The sequence below is a fragment of the Aquarana catesbeiana genome, linkage group LG04, assembly GCF_042186555.1.
Source record: "Aquarana catesbeiana isolate 2022-GZ linkage group LG04, ASM4218655v1, whole genome shotgun sequence".
NCBI classification, from domain to species: Eukaryota; Metazoa; Chordata; class Amphibia; order Anura; family Ranidae; genus Aquarana; species Aquarana catesbeiana.
In genome coordinates this window covers 215,774,789-215,794,237 of record NC_133327.1, presented here as the reverse complement: position 1 = coordinate 215,794,237, position 19,449 = coordinate 215,774,789, and the positions used below count along the sequence as shown (strand labels likewise).

The 19,449-nt window shown below is 41.4% G+C and overlaps 1 protein-coding gene across 2 annotated transcripts in view; it reads left to right on the top strand.

Moving 5' to 3' along the window:
* Nucleotides 1–19,449, top strand: part of ZBBX (zinc finger B-box domain containing) — a 427,325-nt gene that overhangs the window by 285,272 nt on the left and 122,604 nt on the right. For both annotated transcript variants that reach the window (XM_073626142.1, XM_073626141.1), the window contains exon 14: nt 10,973–11,139. In XM_073626142.1, coding sequence (XP_073482243.1) covers nt 10,973–11,139 — 167 coding nt within the window. The remainder of the gene's footprint in view (nt 1–10,972; nt 11,140–19,449) is intronic.

The window sequence follows — 19,449 nt, the reverse complement described above, 5'->3', positions numbered from 1 at the left end:
AGTGTGTGTGAATATGAGCAGCAAAACGACTTAATTCTTGTCACATTATAAAGAAGAAGAGAGTGCGCTGTATTAAACCATTTTGAACATTGCAGCGTGACGAAAGTGCTGTATCCATTACGAACGCTAAGTTTACCAGAACGAGCTGTCCCGTGTCGGAATTTCTTCTGAGCATGCGTGGCACTTTGTGCGTCGGAACAGGCCACACACGGTCGGAATTGACGCGATCGGATTTTGTTGTCGGAAAATTTTATCTCCTGCTGTCCAACTTTGTATGTCGGAAAATCCGATGGAAAATGTCCGATGGAGCCCACACACGGTCGGAATTTCCGACAAAACGCTCCGATCGGACAATGTCCATCGGAAAATCCGACCGTGTGTACGGGGCATTAACCCTCCACCTACCATGGTCATTTTTTCATTTTGCGAGCACAAGCTACACATTTTTACCATCAAAACGCACTTGAAACACCAAAACATTATACATTTTCTGAATTCAGAGATCCTGTAGAATAAAACTGTGACTGTTGAATTTTTTATGTCACACAAACACAATATAATATCCAATTTTTTAGTCTCTAATCAATATCACTCGTGTTCACTGAGCACTGCTATGCATTTGAGCACCATTTGGGAGGGGAGCTGGATTGCTCCTTGTGTGCAACTGTCCAAATATCCTAGTGATGCCGCCACAGGGTTTTTCTAAACCTTGCTGCAGCACTTAGCAGATTAAAAAAAAATGTAAAAAAGAGGTGTGTTCATTAGGCCGGGTTCACATATATGTGGCTGCGGTTCACAGCATGGGGTCCAGTGCGTCCCTGTTCACCAGTTCAGGTATGATTCAGGTCCAAATTTTTGCCTTAATTCACACCTGAACTAAACCCAAAGACGCACAGAACCCATCTGCAACCTGGAATGCGACCTCCCTAGATCTGTGTGAACAGGCTCCATTGAGAGCCAGTCACACTCGCCTGTCATGCAAATTGGATGCCGGGAAACCCGCATCCAATTCACATATATGTAAGCCCAACCTTAGTGTTTTAGCATCACTGAATTGCAGTGATACATTTAGGAGGGTTTAATTGGGCTTTAATAATGTACGTAACAAGAAATAATAATTTATACGTCTCCTTAAGTTCACCATTGGTGACCTTCTTTTTTGCAATACTACTTGCCTGGCTGTCTTTTGCTATTTATTTCTCAAATGGCATGTTTCTTTTTAACTGACTTTTGCAAAATTAGCCTCTGGTATGGAGAGTAGACATGTGAAACACTTTATGCAGCTGCACATAATTATATTTTCCATAAAATCAGAGCAAGACTCTTTGAAGAACTGTGGGTGCATATTCTCATAAAGATATCTGTTTTCAAGCTGTGGTTTCCAGGAACTGGGGATAAACTCTGATCATGCCACTGGCATGCAAGTGACTATAATCATGTAATCGTGTCCATTGCCCTTACCTCCTTGTCTGCTATCCAGGTAATGTAATAGATCTTTCCCTGACAAATGGCTGCTGCAGAGAGTAGGGCAGGAAGTGGAAATGTGCCACAGGTGTTCTTGCTCTCCTCCCTGCAGCTCTTATACAATTATTTTACACTTCTTTGGAAGCATGAAGTGGTGTTGCAGCCTTTTACACTAGCCAGGGCACAATAATAAAAAGATTGAAGATTATTCATATCAAGATTAGGCTGATTCATATTAGTGGGACCCCCACATATATATAAAATGTGACTTGAGTATGCATCAGAATTATTTTTTGTTAAGGCTTAAAATGAATATGTGACCATTTAAGTATTTGCAGTTAAAAGTAAACAGGCTTCAAAACAAGTGCTCACTGACCTTTGCAGCTGCAGTAACTATGGAGAAATTCATCCTCAAAGTTTACAGCAGAAGGAAGCACTGTTATTCAAGATGTTTGCAGCTTCTGTCACTCTACTCCCTCCTCCCAAAGCTCCTGTTGTGTGCTTACATTAGAGATTAGAAGGCTGCGATGACTGCTGGAGTGGGGGAGAGCAGGACAAGCGGAGTTGCTAAAGAAGGGACTTGTGTAGCACTACCCCCCAGAGGAAACACTAAATTGTTTTGTGAATTCTCTGCACACCTGAAGATAACACACCTTGCTCATCCAGCATTTACCGACACACCTTGAGATAATTTATTAGGCCAAGCATAGCCTAAAAAGGAGGTTTCGCAAGTGTGCGTATATTAATAATCAATAAGACAGAGATATGAATAAACACCTGTAGTTTTTTGACAGTAATTAACAGAACTGAATTGTATTTACCTAGAAACAGTATAAAAAAACACAATCCTAACTTGCTATAACAGTCTCAGTTGTATCCCACTGGCCAGTAACTGATGGAAAAAAATGTTTGGCAAAGTGGGGACCCTTGAAGAAAAAAACAAAAATGCCCAGCGGACAACAGATTAACTTGTATGATGTTAGTCTCTTACCAGTCCTTTGGCACACTCTTGGGTTTACAGACACATGCTCTGATTCAGTAAAAGTCCAGTTCAAGTTAGAAAGGTATAGATGTTGCTGATCTTTCTCATTCAGTCCTGTTGAGAAAGTCCCTCTTTTCCTTCCTTACAAGTGGGGGGAGTGCTCTCTAGTATAGTCTGGTTTCACCAGGAATCCTAATCGCACCCTCCCAGGGAGAAGGATCTCAGTCACTTTGCTTCTCTGAGTTCTCACAAGATTGGTCAGCTATGGCAGGGATCTGTTCATCCATTGGCAGCAGCTGTCTTTCTTACACAACTGCTTGCTTCCAGGACCATCCCCTCACATGTGGCGATGCACAGAGTATGATGGCCACAGCAGTCTCAGATCAGCCCTCTTCTGGGCAGCACAGCATCAGATAGCTCTAGCAAACTCTGGCCACACCCCACTGTTTCCCCTATCAGTGTAGACTTGTGCTACTCTCTCCCAGATGCTCAGCACAGTAAAATAGTTGCAGCAGGACATGGTCCCCACAGTGGATTTCTCACTGCATTCTGCAGACTGGTGACGCAACTGAGCTCCCTTTCTCCACCAGCCCAGTTCAATCTCCTTGCTCTGTTGCATCAACCAATCACTGTCCTGTAGACCCATTTAAGATGGCTGCCCGCTCCACTAAGATAGGAGGTCCTTTGGGTAGGAATACCATGTTTTTTTATTTTATGGTTGGAGAGCTGCAGATTTTTTCTGTGTTAGTGCAATAAGCTCAGTGGCAAAAATAAACAGTGCTAAACTTCAGGCACCAGGAACAAATGTGCCATGTAAAGCACAGCACTAATTTTAATTGTGATTCTGAGGGGAGAACTAGAACATGGTGCTTGTGGTCCTCATTAACTCATTTGAAAAACAATTCTCAGGAACAATTTAATGAAAGTACATAACACAACACGTTTTAGTTCTGTATCTGGCCTGTCGAAGCTTTAATGTACACCTTTGTGCATTAAAAAAGCCTACTTTAGTTTTTTTTCATAAATAAGTTTGATGTATCTCTATAGAGTAAAACTTTACAGATTAAATGTATGTCCTGTTTTCCGGCTCATCTACATTTATTAAGAGTAAAGGAGTCAAAATGAATATGAGTTAGAGAAATGGCACACTAGTGTCAACTGCCTGTAAAAAGTGCCTGAGAGTTTGACTGAAAACTATTTGAAGTAGTAAGTAGGTGTTACATCAGATAAAAAAGAAATTGAGGAATGTGCACTGTTATAAGTTTAACACCACCATTGACATTCTGCACATTGTGAAATAAGCCTGTTTGAATTTTATATCTTGCATTTAGATTTTATGTTTGGTCACAAAATAGGTTTATCATCTTATCTCCAACTGATCCTGATAACAGTGCTTAATATTTGTCTTGTGATCATAAAAGATGTAAATAGCTTTTCCTGGGATTCTGCTTGGTTTATCACTTTCAAACATTTTATGCATTGGGGATACTTGGATAAAATGTCAAATAGCTTTATTTTTTTGTTGATTGCAGTTTTCCTTATTTGGTGATAATATTTATGACTAAAAATATAAAATAGGTAATGCAGTCCTACATTTTTGTGTTAATCTAGCCATGACAAGCATATTTGTAATTAGTATGGTGAGCATAAGAAAAGACACGAGTGCATCACTCAAGGGGACAAGGGGAACAGTCAGCTCTCTCTTGCACAAAGATTTTTGTGCTCCACATATGGTACATTGTTGTCACAGGTGAGGTTGCATGTAGCCACCCAAACATATATATTTAGTGAACTTGGTTATGTTGTGATAAACATTTAGAGGCTGCAGTGGTCATGTCACCTACAGTTAAATACTATCCCTCCACTTCTTAAATATAGCCTTTCATTGCTAATCATAGTTGCCATATTTACCTACTTTCTCTCTTGCCAGCTTGCCCATACTATTTTAAACTGGCCATGCCCTCTAGGTAAGCTTGTGTGCGAAACATGTAAGGGCGAGTGCTATCTGCATGAAGATCTCCAGCTTCCTCCCTCTTTTCTTAGCCACATGGTACTTTCTGTGAGCCAGTGACTTGATGGACACAGTAGAAGCCTGCACTGTGTTTTGGGTGAGATCCCGTGTTCACACATGTCTTTGCATAGATGGGCTTATAGCATTATTAGGGGGCACTGTATTTTGTGACTGGAGCATCATTCAGTATGTACTTACATAGATAGCCACCTTAAAGTTCAAGTTTACCTTTTGCATAAACTGGCCCATACAGACAAGAGGCACCAGTGGGTAAAAATACACTGTTTTTGTAAAAATATTTTTTGATGCAAATTCCATACATGTAGGCCTTTTCTGTTGCCCGTGAAGCCTGGCTAAGATACTCCCCATGTCAAAAAAGGGAATGGTCCCCCGTGTGGGGTTTTTTAGCAGCAAAGGGCTAGAAAAAATACTACATATGATTTGGAATTACTGAATTTTTTAATTGGTGACATAATATCAAAAAATTGACACTGATGGTTAGAATATGAGCTGTGATACAGGAGATATAAAGGCAACAACACAGAGACTGAACACAATTTACATAATTTTCTAGCGCTAAAAAAGTTGATAATGAATAGCGAAAGTTGGTGCGTTTCGACCCCGCCGGGTCATCATCAAAGGATTAATACGCTGTAAAAATATTTATACATATATCGAAATTCATAAGCATACTCACAGAATAAAAATGCCATAGTAATGAACATTTGTCAATCACACTGTATTATGCAATGTCTCCTGAAACGGAGGTCCTCTAAACACCCTCCTCCTCCACTCGATCCCACTGGAAAACCCTGGCAGGCCAGAACAACATCGATGAGGGCCTACCATTCGTGTGTGGCTTACGAGGAATCACAATAAAGGATAATCCCAAATGCCAGGGAGGGGCGTGGAGGCGAAAACGCAGCACCTGTGGTCAAAGCATCAAATGGCAATGCTATAAATACATTTATGTTTAATACAGATAAAAATGTTTCATAATTTCAATACGAATTTCTATGGCATTTTTATTCTGTGAGTATGCTTATGAATTTCAATATATGTGTAAATATTTTTACAGTGTATTAATCCTCTGATGATGACCCGGTGGGGTCGAAACGCGTCAGCATTCGCTCTTCATTATCAACCTTTTTAGCGCTTGAAAATTATGTAAATTGTGTTCAGTCTCTGTGTTGTTGCCTTTATATCTCCTGTAACACAGCTCATATTCTAACCATCAGTGTCAATTTTTGATATTATGTCACCAATTAAAAAATTCAGTAATTCCAAATCATATGTAGTATTTTTTCTACCCCTTTGCAGCTAAAAAACCCCACAAGGGGGACCATTCCCTTTTTTGAAATTTATCGGGGTGTGCGTCACCCTTCTTCTCTCATATAGTGTCTTCATTTTCGTATATACTCCCCATGTTTACTTTACTACTTTCTGGCTTGTTTCCAGGACATAGATTAAATCAAAATGGCTGATGATCCTTTTTCTTTGAGGACAACTAAAGTGATAATCTATTTAGTTGTCCTCAAAGAAATAGGCTCAGTACCCATTACGAGCATCCACTATGCTTATTGTTCCATGCTTATTTACTTACATTCAGTTTATCTACATCATGAGAGGCTCATCTGTGCAGCAGTGATCCATGTATATTGTGTAACCTAAGTGATGGACCTGTAAATGCTGTATACCACCCTGGTTATGTGCTAGAGGCTACTTCAGCCAAATACATACTTTCAAGGATTTTTCTATACGGTGACAGATATCAACAAGTTGTCCTTAGCAATGGATTTATTTATGCTATCCAAAAATTGCATGTTGTGTCTACATGAATTTTACCACACGCCACAATACAAGCTTCTGCAATATAAGAATTTTTTCCAGGATTCTCACTAGGATTGGGATGGATATTTTTTAAAGATCATACATGCGTCCCTTTGGTCAGATTGATGAGTTACTTGTATTGCACAGTACTACAGATCTCACCCAATGTCTCACTATCATTTGCGAAGTAGCATTGTGAATTTGTCTCCCAGCATATGGTTAATGTGACAGACCTAGCCGGGAGAGAGACTTTTGGAGGGGACTGTATGCTAGCCTCTTGCCGATCGATCGTGGGCCCTGGCATTTGGGGGAACGGTGTTCTTTGTGATCTGTATGCCTGGGGACCCTTGAGGTGGTATTACTGTGGATTCGGGTCCTGGTCCCCCAGGACACACAGACTCTGGGGACCCTGGATTTGCCATATTGGAATAGTGACTGATTCATACCGTTGGGACTCCTACTGTTAAATGCTAATGTCATCAATTCCAGCTACCTGTCTGTTGTCTGCTAAAATGTGTATTGTAAATAAGTCTCTTGTTCTGAGCTATCACAACTGGGTTAGAACGGCACATAGCTGTAGTTCTAATCCCAGAGCATTGGATGACCGAGTAATCAGATGTTGCGATCTGCAGTCTGATTCTATAGCAGCAGAGGAGTGTCGGGAGAGTGGAACCGAGCGAACAAGGGGCTTGTTACAGTTAATATGCATGCTTTGGTATACTTGTATAATCAACAATTTTACACTTGCAATGATCTCTCTTTGAGACATAATGATTGTATTTATATACACGTTTCAAGGTGATATATTATTCTGCAGTGATTCTTCTAGATGTATACCATGAGAAATACATTTAAAGTGTTTGTTAACCCAGTTCTACTAAATGCTGCTCTCCTCTCTGTACCATTCTAAGAGGTTTGCCTGTGTTCTGTAAAAAAATCTGCCCGATTGTACCTGTATGAGCTCTGCTCTGGGCACTCAGCTGATTTCTCTCCTGCCCTGTTTCTCCAGTTCGCAGCTGCAGTGGGCAGGGCCGAGCCCTCCCGCTGACGTCAGCTGGTGAGGAGGGGGAGAGATCGAGCGCCGCGAGTCAGCTGAGCGGCAGGAGTGGAGCTCATAAAGGTACAATCGGGCAGATTTTTTACAGAACGCAGACACAAGGAAACTTCTTATAATGTTAGAGAGGATGGCAGCATTTAGTAGCAGATTTGTCATCAGCGTGGGGGGGGGGTTGGGATTAGGACACAGGAGACACAGACAAGATACAGACACAAGAGAGCTGCTGCTGACGGAATCACCCAAACTGACCACGATGTCAGGGCTCAGCAGCCATGATTATTGTGGTCTGTTTGCAGAGGGGAGGGCATAGCCAGGCAGGATCAGCCAGGTTTTTTAGGGTATACAGGGGGCCAAATGACACAGCACAGGCACTGTGCTGTATAACATGCTTTAAGGGAACAGGATCCTTTTTCTTTTGGGTTAACAAATGCTTTAATCAACTCAGTCCTGAACCCACACATGATCGCATATTAGGATTTATTTACTAAAGGCAAATAGACTGTCCACCTGTCAAAACCAGGTTTTGGATCACCACCAGAAGTCCTTTACACCCCCCCCTTCCTGCCCCAGCCCTCTGGGACATGTCACAAGTCCCAGAAGGCTGCTTAATCATTCACAATGCGGAGTCGGCAGCTGGCTGTGAAGCCGCAAGGAATCGCAGCAAGTTGCCCACAATGCACATGCTGGTGCCAAGAACCCAAAGACTGGCAAAGAACTGGTTTAGATGAGCACAGCGCTGGACCCCTGGACAGGTGAGTGTCCTTTTATTAAAATTCGGCCGTTACAGTATTTGTAGCTGCTGACTTTTATTTTTTTATTTTTTATTACTACAGGGCAAAGATCCACTCTAATTAGGCCAGAGAAGCCTCAGTTTGGCAACATTTTAGTTTTTTTGTACAATTGAAATGCTTTAAACTACTTTATTAAGGATTCCATTTTATTCAATTAATAGTAACCGTTCTGTGTCCCCAAATCTTTTTCTGATTATATATTTTGCTATACTTTAAACTATTCCTTTTATGAAATGTATGCTTTTTTTGGATTGTTGCTCTTCATCACAGCCCAAGTAAAGGTTTATTTTAATATAAAGGATATGTAGATCATGATTTTGCACCACACTGACTAGGCTGTGCATTGAGGAATCTCTGTATATAAAAGTAATTTTTATTCAAGGCTGGGAAACCATGCTTCTTTCCAGAGAGAAAGATGTCAAAATGACCTAGCAAAGGTTTCAATACCACAATACATATTCACTTTGCTGCATAATGGACTGCAGGACCAGAATTGATGATTCTCTGGTGCAGCAAACCTGGACTAGTTATTGGACTAGGTAGACTATTCACTACCTCATTTTGCCAACAATGTAACGATGTATCGTAGAGGGTAAACATACTTGAAAGTGTCAATCCATTAAATTATTACACTATTAGTGATTGTATATTAGTAGGTCTAATTATAAAAGATTCAATATGACATTCAGCCAACATTCCCACAAAATCGGGCAAAATGTACCGTTCAACATTAAGCACAGTTCCATGTATATTCACTCAACATTTGTCCAAAAAATAAAGCATTCACTGATCTGGGAACATTTGTTCTTGCATTAGAAAGTCACTTTCTCTAACATTCTTCCAACTTTTTAATGGGTAAACATTTATGTAGCTCTTACCCCTAGAGAGGCCACTGGAAATAGGCAGGTTCTCCCACAGTAAGTACAGAGGCTGCTAGATCCAGAGACCGTTCCAAAAAAAACAGCTAACGCAGGCTTAGTCAAGGGGATGTCTTTTTATGGATTAATTGCAGAAAACCTGAACTGGAGAGGTGTACAGGTGCAGGATACTCCAAAATGTCAGTAAAAATTAGCAGGAGCACAGACTTATGGCAAAACCCTCTTGTAACAGTCTTTGCTAGGGGTAGGAGGGAATAGTCAGCTAATCTGGAACTCTATGCAAGCTTTCCCAGTCCTTACATCCCCAAGCAGATGCACACTCCAAAGTCCAAGGACAGCTGTGTGCCACACAGCTTCCATGCAACACCCTCAAGTGAGGAAAAAAATGTTCCTTTTTCAGACTTGTCTCCACAGGTGATACTCTCCATCAAATGTCTCTGTCAGATCTCCTTCAGCCTTTCAGCCAAGTACATACTGAGGCCCAAAAATCAACTCCAATACACAGGCTGCATCCCGGAGGTAGCAGCCCCCGGACAAAAACACTCTGAGCAAGCCTCCAAAACATTTATCTTCTCCCTCAGCCACCTTCTGGGTGCCCCTCCCAGGGATAGGATGAGAGCAGATCATTATTTGCAACTTCAGTGGCTGACCCTCCTACTGTATTCTCTGGAAGCTTCTTCCAGAGGCAGACAGGAACAATCAACCACTGAGCTTAGGAAAACCCAACCAGACCAAAAAAAAAAAAAACAGGTCACCACTCCACTGAGTACAGTAAAGCCAAAAAGCAAATTTAGCCTGACTAGGATGCTACATCAACTTGACATTTACTGAACACATTTAAATACAATTCACTAGATATATTGCCAAATACATGCATTTTAAATGTAACAATTGCCTTTGAACTGTTGAACCTGTGCTTTTAACACAGGCTCAACACTTATAGGGTTTTTATTTAACTAAAGTGGAATGAAAAAAGAAATCAAGCATATCCCTCTACATCTCTCGAAAGAACCAGTCTGGTACACCAGACGTACTGGCTGAGCATCCCCATGGCAAGGAGCAGTGTTCTGCCCCCTGGAATGTTCATACAAGTCTGCTGGCTCTTCACTATTGGGGAGGCTGTTAGAGATGTTCCCCAAAAATAGGGGTATCCTTCTCAAAGCACCAGTGCCTGCAAGGGGTGGCTTATTGCCAGCTACCTGCACTATAGGGGACAAGTTTGTCACCCCTCATTGGTGAACTGGAATACAAATAAATAAAAATACTAATCAAGGTAATGTTTCATGTTTACCAGTATGTACAAATATGGGCACTACATTCCTCATATTGGGACTAAAACCAAATATGGGCTGCTGTGTAAGCGGTTATTTACTGTATGTTCGTACCTGCATATAGAATGAGGAAGGGAGCGGCTTAATGCAGCCCCCCCCAATCCCACTATAAGAACTGTTTCTTTGGGAAGGTTTCTCCTATTTTTGTGGAACCTGCCTCAAAGTACCTACCCAATGCTTTAGGACATTCTGGTTGGTATCATTATCGCAGAGGGCTGCACAATCACTGTAAGTGCAGGCTGATTCTTTCTCATGAATGATGGGTATCCATTTTTTTCTTTTCTAACTTTGTTATTAACGCACTTGGTCTTGAAGCTGTAAAACAGTTTCAGCACCACGGAGAGCTCCAGATGATAAATTTGCTTGCCAGATTAAAAGGCGTTTTGACAGTTCACTGCAACATTTGCCGGATGTCTACATTTGCTTGGTGCACATTCACTCAATTATAAATAATCTGGGTATGAAATGCCAGGCAGTGTGCTTGAATTGGTATAAAATATTCACTGTCAAATCCCAGTAGAAACCTGTATAAGTAGACTCAAGGTTTGACACTAGATTGTTTGTTTATTTTCTGATTAAAATGTGTTATACTTCATTTTATATTATTATATTTGTTTTACTACTTTAGGCTTCCAGAGTCTGCAAATCAGAAACAGCCATTTGCTTCTGCCAGATTGTCTTCCAAGTCACCTGTTTGTTCTGTAGTGAAACAGAGAAGTGCACCTTTTCGATCAACTTTCTCTGTTGAAAACGAAGAACCTGTAAAGTTTTTCCAGGATAAAACTAGTGTACAAGGTAGTATATTGCTATAATATACATGGAATATTTTGTTTAAAAAAAAAAGTGCAGTTTGATTAAAAAAAAAAAAAAAAATCAAACATTTTCCTATGTATCTCATAAAAAATAGAGCGCTTCGGGCAGCCGTTGGGTATCTATGGTAACCCACAGCCCATTTGGCATCCTCTTGACTACCTTGATTCCAATGCAGTATAATTGCAGTTTGTTGAATGAATGAGAACAGTGGCAGAGATGTATGCCAGAAGATGGAAATCTGTTTGTTGAGAGCAAAATAATAGGAAAAGCAACACAGGTGGAGGAAGAAAAGTAGCAAGAGTGCAGAACACGAAGTGTGAAAATAAGCAACAGAGGATTGTGTCTTCAAAAGAGAAAGCCATACACCATAAAAAGTCTGTCAGAATTTATGAAAAGGAAACTGAGCAGTGAATCATTCCTACGCAAAGGCAGACTGTATTTTTGAAGTCATGATGATGATTTATTTTATTTTTTTTTAGCCTTTTATACCCCCCCGTGTCCACCCTAAAGCAATGATTAGTGAGAAGAGCATATACTTCCTTTATAAATTAGCAAAATTCAAAAGATTTAGCACATGTACAATACATCCAAATATTATCTTTTATCCATAGCTAATTTGGCAGTTCAGACTTTGCAAAAAGTTTAGCATAAAGTACTCTAAGGGCTCATTCACACGTGTTGATTATGAAGAATGAAGAAATTCTCAATAATGGTCCTATAGCATTTATGATGGGTTTTCGTTGCGTTTATGAAGCAATAAAAAAGCTTCATGAATGCTTGATAAATGCCCATTAAAGTGTTGCTTTTCTAGTGGGAAGGGCTTAAAGGGGAAGCCCTTCCCACTAGAAAATGGTCTGCTTTGAGGCATGTTTAGGTTGTGGTGTGATAGTAGACATTTTTTTTTAATTCTCTGTAAGATAGCTTTGTACAGTTTGATCTCTTTGACACTTGCCTTGGTCCAGCTCAATTTTTCTGACAAAAAAAGCTTTACCACTGAGAATAATGCTCACCTGGCACTGTCAGTATTGCTGGCTGGGTTGTAGCTTTTGCCTGCACACAGAAACAAATGGTGTTACCACCCAGCTGCTCTGTAAAACCAGGATGTGACTGGATCTGCTCTGTCCTAGTTTCCGGTCATTTCCCAGTGCATTCTGGGGTATAGGAACCTTCACTGCCTCTCCCCAAGTGCCCAGTTAACACTTTATCAATTTTTCACTAGCACACCATAGCCCTAGGTGCTGCTAAGGTGCAATTATAAAGCATAATAGTTGAAATCAAATGGAGGTGGCTGATAAGCATTGATACCATATGAAAGCAGAATGCTGTCTAATGTTTAACACAACACAATGCTACTGCTCCTATGTGAACAGCACTGTGTGGTGCCCATTGTAATATTTATGTCAGGCGTAGAAGGGCAGTTATAAGGCTTTAAAAACGCTGAACTTGTGCTGCATAAACACAGGGTATTGACACATGTGTTAATATATTTTTTGGCTAACACAAGTTTTTTATAGAAAATACAAGCATTAAATACAGCTTAGGTTTGTTTGTCAGGCATTATACAATACTGAGTTCAGTAAATGTAGCTGATTAATGCTTATCCAAAAAATAACTTTCAATTGTTAAAATGAGGGAAAAAAAGCACACAGTAAGGCCCCTTTCACACTGAGGCGCTTCTAAACTGCCAGTAAAACACTGAGCACTTTTGAAGAGCTTTTTAGGTGCTTTTGAAGAGTTTTTCAGTCACTTTTGAAGAGTTTTCAATTCATTTCAATGGAGAGGGGCGTTTTTTCACCGCCCTAGCGCACTGGTCCAGTGTGAAAGCATTCATTGATTTTAATGGAAATAGGTTTTTGTGAGCTTTGCAGGCGCTTTTTTTAGCGTGAAAGCTCCTGAAAAGCGCCTCACTGTGAAAGGGGTCTTATGATGCTACCAGGTGTTGTGCTTTAGTAAACTGAGCCTTTTGCAGGGTAAAATTGCTCATTCCGACAGTTACTTTCATACCAGATATCAAAATAGGGAAAGCAGTAAAAAATAATGTGAATACAATCACTGTATAACTGCATATGACTAAGCATAATGAGGATACATGGGAGGAAAATAATAACATTTTTTACTTCTCTAGTTTGTTTCTGGCAGCAGTTTTAAAAGCCCCTTCAGTTTGTAGTGATAACTATAACAAAGTCTATGCACCTGACCAAAGCTAGTGTACATTAGATAGGCATTATAGTGGTATAAGATAGGCAATATAATAAACCAGGAATGATTTATGTAGGTTTTAATGTTCCTCATATTACCTCTCAGAACAAGATAAAAGATTTTCTCACATAGGAGTAATTGAAATGTAATTGAAATGCTGTACTCTTCAAAATTCTACTTGTGTTTAAAAACTCCTGGGAGCACAATGCATAACTCCTCTGAAGCTTACATAGTATGTTACTCAAAGGAGCCATATTCTTGTCCTAAATAAACAGGCAATGTCCATAAACAACAATAACTAAGGCTCTGGGGAGTCATGCTGAAATGACATGTAATGAACAAACAATAGGGCAATCTTACCACTTCTAGAAAATGGAAATATTCTGCAGATATTAAAGGAAAAATATGAACCCGTTGTGCAAATCATATTCATAAAAGGTGAGCTACCTTGTCCCCACACAGACTTTTTCCTTGATGCTTCTGAACTCAGCCTTTATCTTATCTGTTATCAGTTTATTGCTGCCATTCAACATCATCCTGTGGGATACAATGCAATTCAATGGCCTCTCCATGCATGTTTGGCAAAAACAGCGGTAATAGCAGAATTTAAGGCTGGGTTCACACTATTGCAAATTGGAATGCGGTTTCCCTGCATCTAATTTGCAATAGCAGGAGATTGTGACCAGCTCTCTATGGAGCCAGTTCACATATCTCCACAGCGGCTCTGGTGAGATTTGCACAGGAATGCTGTGCGTCTTTTGGTCCATTTCGGGTCCAAATTTGGGCTGAAATCGGACCTGAAACCGTGAACGAGGACGCACCGGACTCCTGCTGTGAGCCGCTGCATGCTCATATGTGAATCCAGCCTCACAGTGGCCATTTGATAGTCAGTGGAACTTCTTGTCCTGGGAATCCAGTGGTGCTTTATAAAAATAAATGCATGCACAAGCAACATGCCTGCACCATTTGAGAGTATAGAGTTAACATAGTGTCCATTTTGTTTGCAGGATATATCACTGTACATCTACAGCCAACTAATTTTACACTGCAGAACATTAGAAAGATGTAATAATGCTTTGATCTTCTCCAAATCCAAGAATATCTGTTAAAAGGATAAGTTTTTACCTTTTCGGTCAGAATTTCAGTTTTCATAATAGAAGCTTTTTCTAATGCCATATCTGGCCCAGCCATCCCGATGTTCTTTTCTCTCACTTACCTCATCCACAGGATGTTTAGAATCTTGTCAGTTTTTTTTTTTATTTTTGAAAGAATTTTCAGATTCCAACAATTTTTCAGCTTTTACTTCCTGTTAAGCCATCTCGCAGAAGTCTTCACTTCCTTGTTGCATCACAGAAGAAGGTATGATAGGGTGTTTTGTTCACCACTCAGGACCATACCTCTCTCATTATAATACTACCTTGCACCCACTTCCTACACAATCTGATTGCACAATCTCCTTTAGATCTCTCATTCGCACTGTAGTACACTCTGAGAGCTGCGGTTTTATACACATGATGACTGTATGCTGTTACTAATTGTATCACTGACCTATTGACTGGATGACTACATTTACCCTGCCTTTGGAGTTCGTGATTATGTTGGCTTCATGGGAGCAGTGTCCATTACAAGTTGCGTTCTATGATTGGATTATTTTTAATTCACCATCAGTGTTTGCAGAGTGATGCTGTGATATGTTGTGATTAACACATGACTATTTATCATCACTTTCTGATAAGCAGATTGGATGCAAATTGGGTGTGGTGTGCCTTTCCATACACACTGAAGCTGGTTCCTTCATATATATCCCTTCTTTATTTATTATTGTTTGCCGATCAACAAACTGTGCTGGCTGCTTTTGTAGAATTTGTTTCTGTATAGTTAGCGCGGATGCACACCTTCTTTTTCTTATATCTGTAGGACAAGGGCCTAAACAAATTACAAATTGAATGGATTGGTCAGGTGTGTCCCCCTATTACCACCTCAATACAGGGCACTTGTACCCCCTGCCTGGCCAGACCAATTTTCAGCTTTCAGTGCTCTCACACTTTGAATGCCAATTACTCAGTCATGCAACACTGTACCCATATGAAATTTGCGTCCTTTTTATCATTTTTTTCACACAAATAGAGCTTTCTTTTGGTGGTATTTTAATCGCCATTGGTTTTTTTTATTTTTTGCGAAATAAGTGAAAGAGGGAAAATTTTGAAAAAGAAACACTTTTTTAGTTTCTATGATAAAATTGAGCAAATAAGTAATTTTTTTCATAAATTTGGGCCAAAATTTATACTGCTACATATCTTTGGTAAAAATAACCCAAATAAGTGTATATTTGGTCTGTGTGAAAGTTAGTCTACAACAGAGGTCTCAAATTGGCGGCCCTCCAGCTGTTGCAAAACTACAAGTCCCATCATGCCTCTGCCTGTGGGATTCATGCTTGTAACTTTTAGCCTTGCGAAACCACATGGGACTTGTAGTTTTGCAACAGCTGGAGGGCCACCAGTTTGAGACCCCTGGTCTACAAGCTATGGTGCCAATCATTGAAAATTGATCACACCTGATGTACTGATGGCTTATCTCATTTCTTGAGGCCCTGAAATGTCAGGAAAGTACAAATACCACCCAAATTACCCCAGTTGGAAAAGTAGACAATCAAAGGTATTTAGTAAGAGACATGGTGAGTTTTTGGAAGTTGTAATTTTTTTCCACAATTCTTGGGAAAATTAAGAAATTATTAGTCGATTAGTCCTGGGTCAGTTCACGTGAAAAGTAGAAACATGGCAGATAAACAATGCAGACGGCAGGCAGAGGCATAGTCGATAAACAGACCAGGGTCAGTTCACATGGAAGGCAGTGATATGGTTGGTTGAGGCACCAGGGAAATAATCAGCACAGAAATTGAAAACGGGGAAATGGCAGTTTAGTAGAAATTCGGGCTAATAGTTTACAAGAGTGTGATAGCGCCTGAAGCATTCTCTGATGCATAGGCCAGGTTGGGAGGGACATTGGGGACAATGGAAACTGGTGTCTTTCCTAACCCGACATTTTTTTTGGCATCTTCTTCCGGTTGCTGATGGTGGAATATTGTCAGGAAAATGGTGCTCATGCAGTCTGCTGACACAATCGGAGCGTATGCTTTCTGGGGGAGACCCTTGCTGATAGATCAGGGCAGTGACAATATCTTCAATAAATTTGATGAAGGGGTTGGATCTTTCCGTTGATTTTTGATAGGTGATGTATGCATTATAAATGGCCAAATGGAAGAAGTATATTTTATACCAGAAGAGGGACTTTCGTGTTTATAGATAGGGCTGCAGCATTTGATTGTTTAAATCCACCCCCCCCCATGAACTTATTGTATTTGTGGATACAGCAAGGCTTTTGAACAGGAATGCGTCTTCTGCAAAGTTCCACCGAGCTGTCATCGTGGATGGTGGACATGTAAAACATCTTTCCTATCCCTCCACTTCACGGCCAACACTTCCTCATTCCTCAGGCTTGCCGATTCCCCCCCCCCCTTTGTAGCCTTGTGGTGACTAGACGCTGTGGGAAGCCTTTCCTGTTTTTTCTTGCTGTACTGCAGGCCACAAGTTTTCTTCAGGTATAGGTGGCGAAAAAGGGGCAAACTGGTATAGTAATTGTCCATGTAAATGTGATACCCTTTTGGAGGAGTGGGAATGCCAACTCCCAGACAATTCTCCAGCGTATTCCCATGCACGTTGGACACTCAGGGGGCTGGAGCTGGGAGTCTTTGCCTTCGTACACATGAAAAGGCATGTACATATCTGGAGGAGCTTTCACAGAGCTTGTTGAGCTTCAATCCATGCCTCGACCCCTTACTGGGGATATAGTGCTTGAATCCCAGCCAGCCTGTGAAATGGACCAAGGATTTGTCCACAGAGATGTCTGGTCAGGGATGTAAAGTTCAGCAACCTCTTATTAAAAAAAATCAATTAGGGGGTGAATTTTATACAGTTTTCAAATTCCAGATGATTTTGGTGGGGCACTGCGAGTTATCACTGAAATGCAGGAACCGCATGATCATGTCATAGCGAGACCTGGACATCACAGCTGAAAAATTTGGCATGTGGTGTTTGTAAGCCCCATGTTGACCATAAGGCCTAAAAACAATCTAAGCTCCTCCACTGTTAGGGCTCTCCATTCAAAAGGTTGGGCATAGCATGAGTTGGGGTTGTTTTCTATATATTGATCGGCAAAAAGATTTGTTTGGTCCAGGATGCTTTGAAGTAACTCATCAGGGAAAAATAAATCGATTTCAGAGAAACCTTCAGTGTTGGCCTGCATACCTGGCTGTACTTTGAAAGGGGGGATTGTGGCTGACCTTGTGCTAGAAGGCAGCCACAATGGGTTTGCCAAGGCTTGTTCTGGACCTTTCCTCCTGGGGTCTAGCAGCGCTTGTACTGGGCCTCTCCTCCTGGGGTCTAGCAGCACTTGTACTGGGCCTTTCCTCCTGAGGTCTAGCAGTGCTTGTACTGGGCCTTTCCTCCTGGGGTCTAGCAGTGCTTGTACTGGGCCTCCCCTCCTGGGGTCTAGCGCCGTTGGAATTTGCTTATTGGCCATTGGGGTGTCTGGCGCTGCTGGTAGCTGCCTGGTGTTCAGACCGTCTACTTTTAGAACGGACTACTTCCTCCTCCGATTCAGATGTGCTGCCTTCGGCGGGCTCGTATTGCGAACCAGGATCTGAACTGGAATCAGAACTGTACTGGGGTAGTGAGAGCTCCCTGCTGCTTTCATCGGTCAGGCTTAGAATTTCGATATGCCTCTTCTGGAGTGTATACTTTTGTAACACTGATGGGCTGGATGACAGGGACTAATGGGCTGCATGTTAGGTAGAAATTGGCTGAGGAACAGGTACTCTGATGGGGTAACAGGCACTCCTGATGGGGTGACAGGTACTCCTGATGGGGTGATGACAGGTCCTCTTCGAGGGGGGTCAATCTGGGCACAGTAGTAATACACAGTAACACTGTAACTTGCTGTTCCACTTTCTCCTCCTCACACTGGATCGGTGTGTGAGTAGGGAAACCCGGTAAAAGCCGTTATTCCTGGTATGTTTACACTTGTGACCAGCTGTGATTGGTCATGAGGTAAAGAGCTAATTTTATTGGCTCTTTACCCTGATCAGGGATGGGCTGTCTCCTGCAGATTGTGTAAGTTTTCCCACTTACAAAGAAATGAAGGGTCTATAATTGCTATTATGGGTGTATTTTAAATGATAGAGACACAATATCAACCAAAAATCCTGAAAAAACACATGATACAAATGGTATAAATTGTGTTGGAGTTCAGTGAGTAATATAAGTATTTGACCAAAGAGCTGTCAAAGAATGTCAGGGACAAGATTTTAGACCTGCACAAGGCTGGAATGGGCTACAAGACCATCAGCAGGAAGCTTGGTGAGAAGGAGACAACTGTTGGTGTGATTATTCACAAATAGAAGAAATACAAAATAGCCATCAATCACACTTGGTCTGGAGCTCCATGCAAGATTTTGCCTCATGGGGTAAGAACGATCATGAGAAAAGTGAGGGATCGAGGGATCGGCCCAGAACTACACGGGAGGAGCTTGTGAAGGATTGAAATCCTGCAGCACTTGCAAGGTCCCCCTCCTCAAGAAGGCACCCGTACAGGCCCGTCTGAAGTTTGCCAATGAACACATAAATGAGACCAAAATTGAGCTCTTTGGCATTAAAGGGGTTGTAAACCCTCGCTGTTTTTCACCTTGATGCATTCTATGCATTAAGGTTAAAAGCATTTTTTTTAATGCAGCAGCGCTCCCAAACCTCCCTTATACTTACCTGAGCCCCGAAACTCGCGTACACACGGTCGGACTTTCCGGCGGACTTGGTCCGGCGGACCAGAGTGTGCCGGACAATCCGCCCGTGTGTAGGCGCCAGCGGACTTTTCCGGCGGACTTTTTCCCCAAAGTCCGCCGGACCTAGATTTGAAACAAGTTTTAAATCTTCCCGTCGGACCCAGTTTTGGGCGGAAAGTCCACTCGTCTGTGTGCTGGTCCGACGGAAAGCCCGCTCATGTGTATGCTGGTCTGACGGACCAGATACAACACAAGGGCAG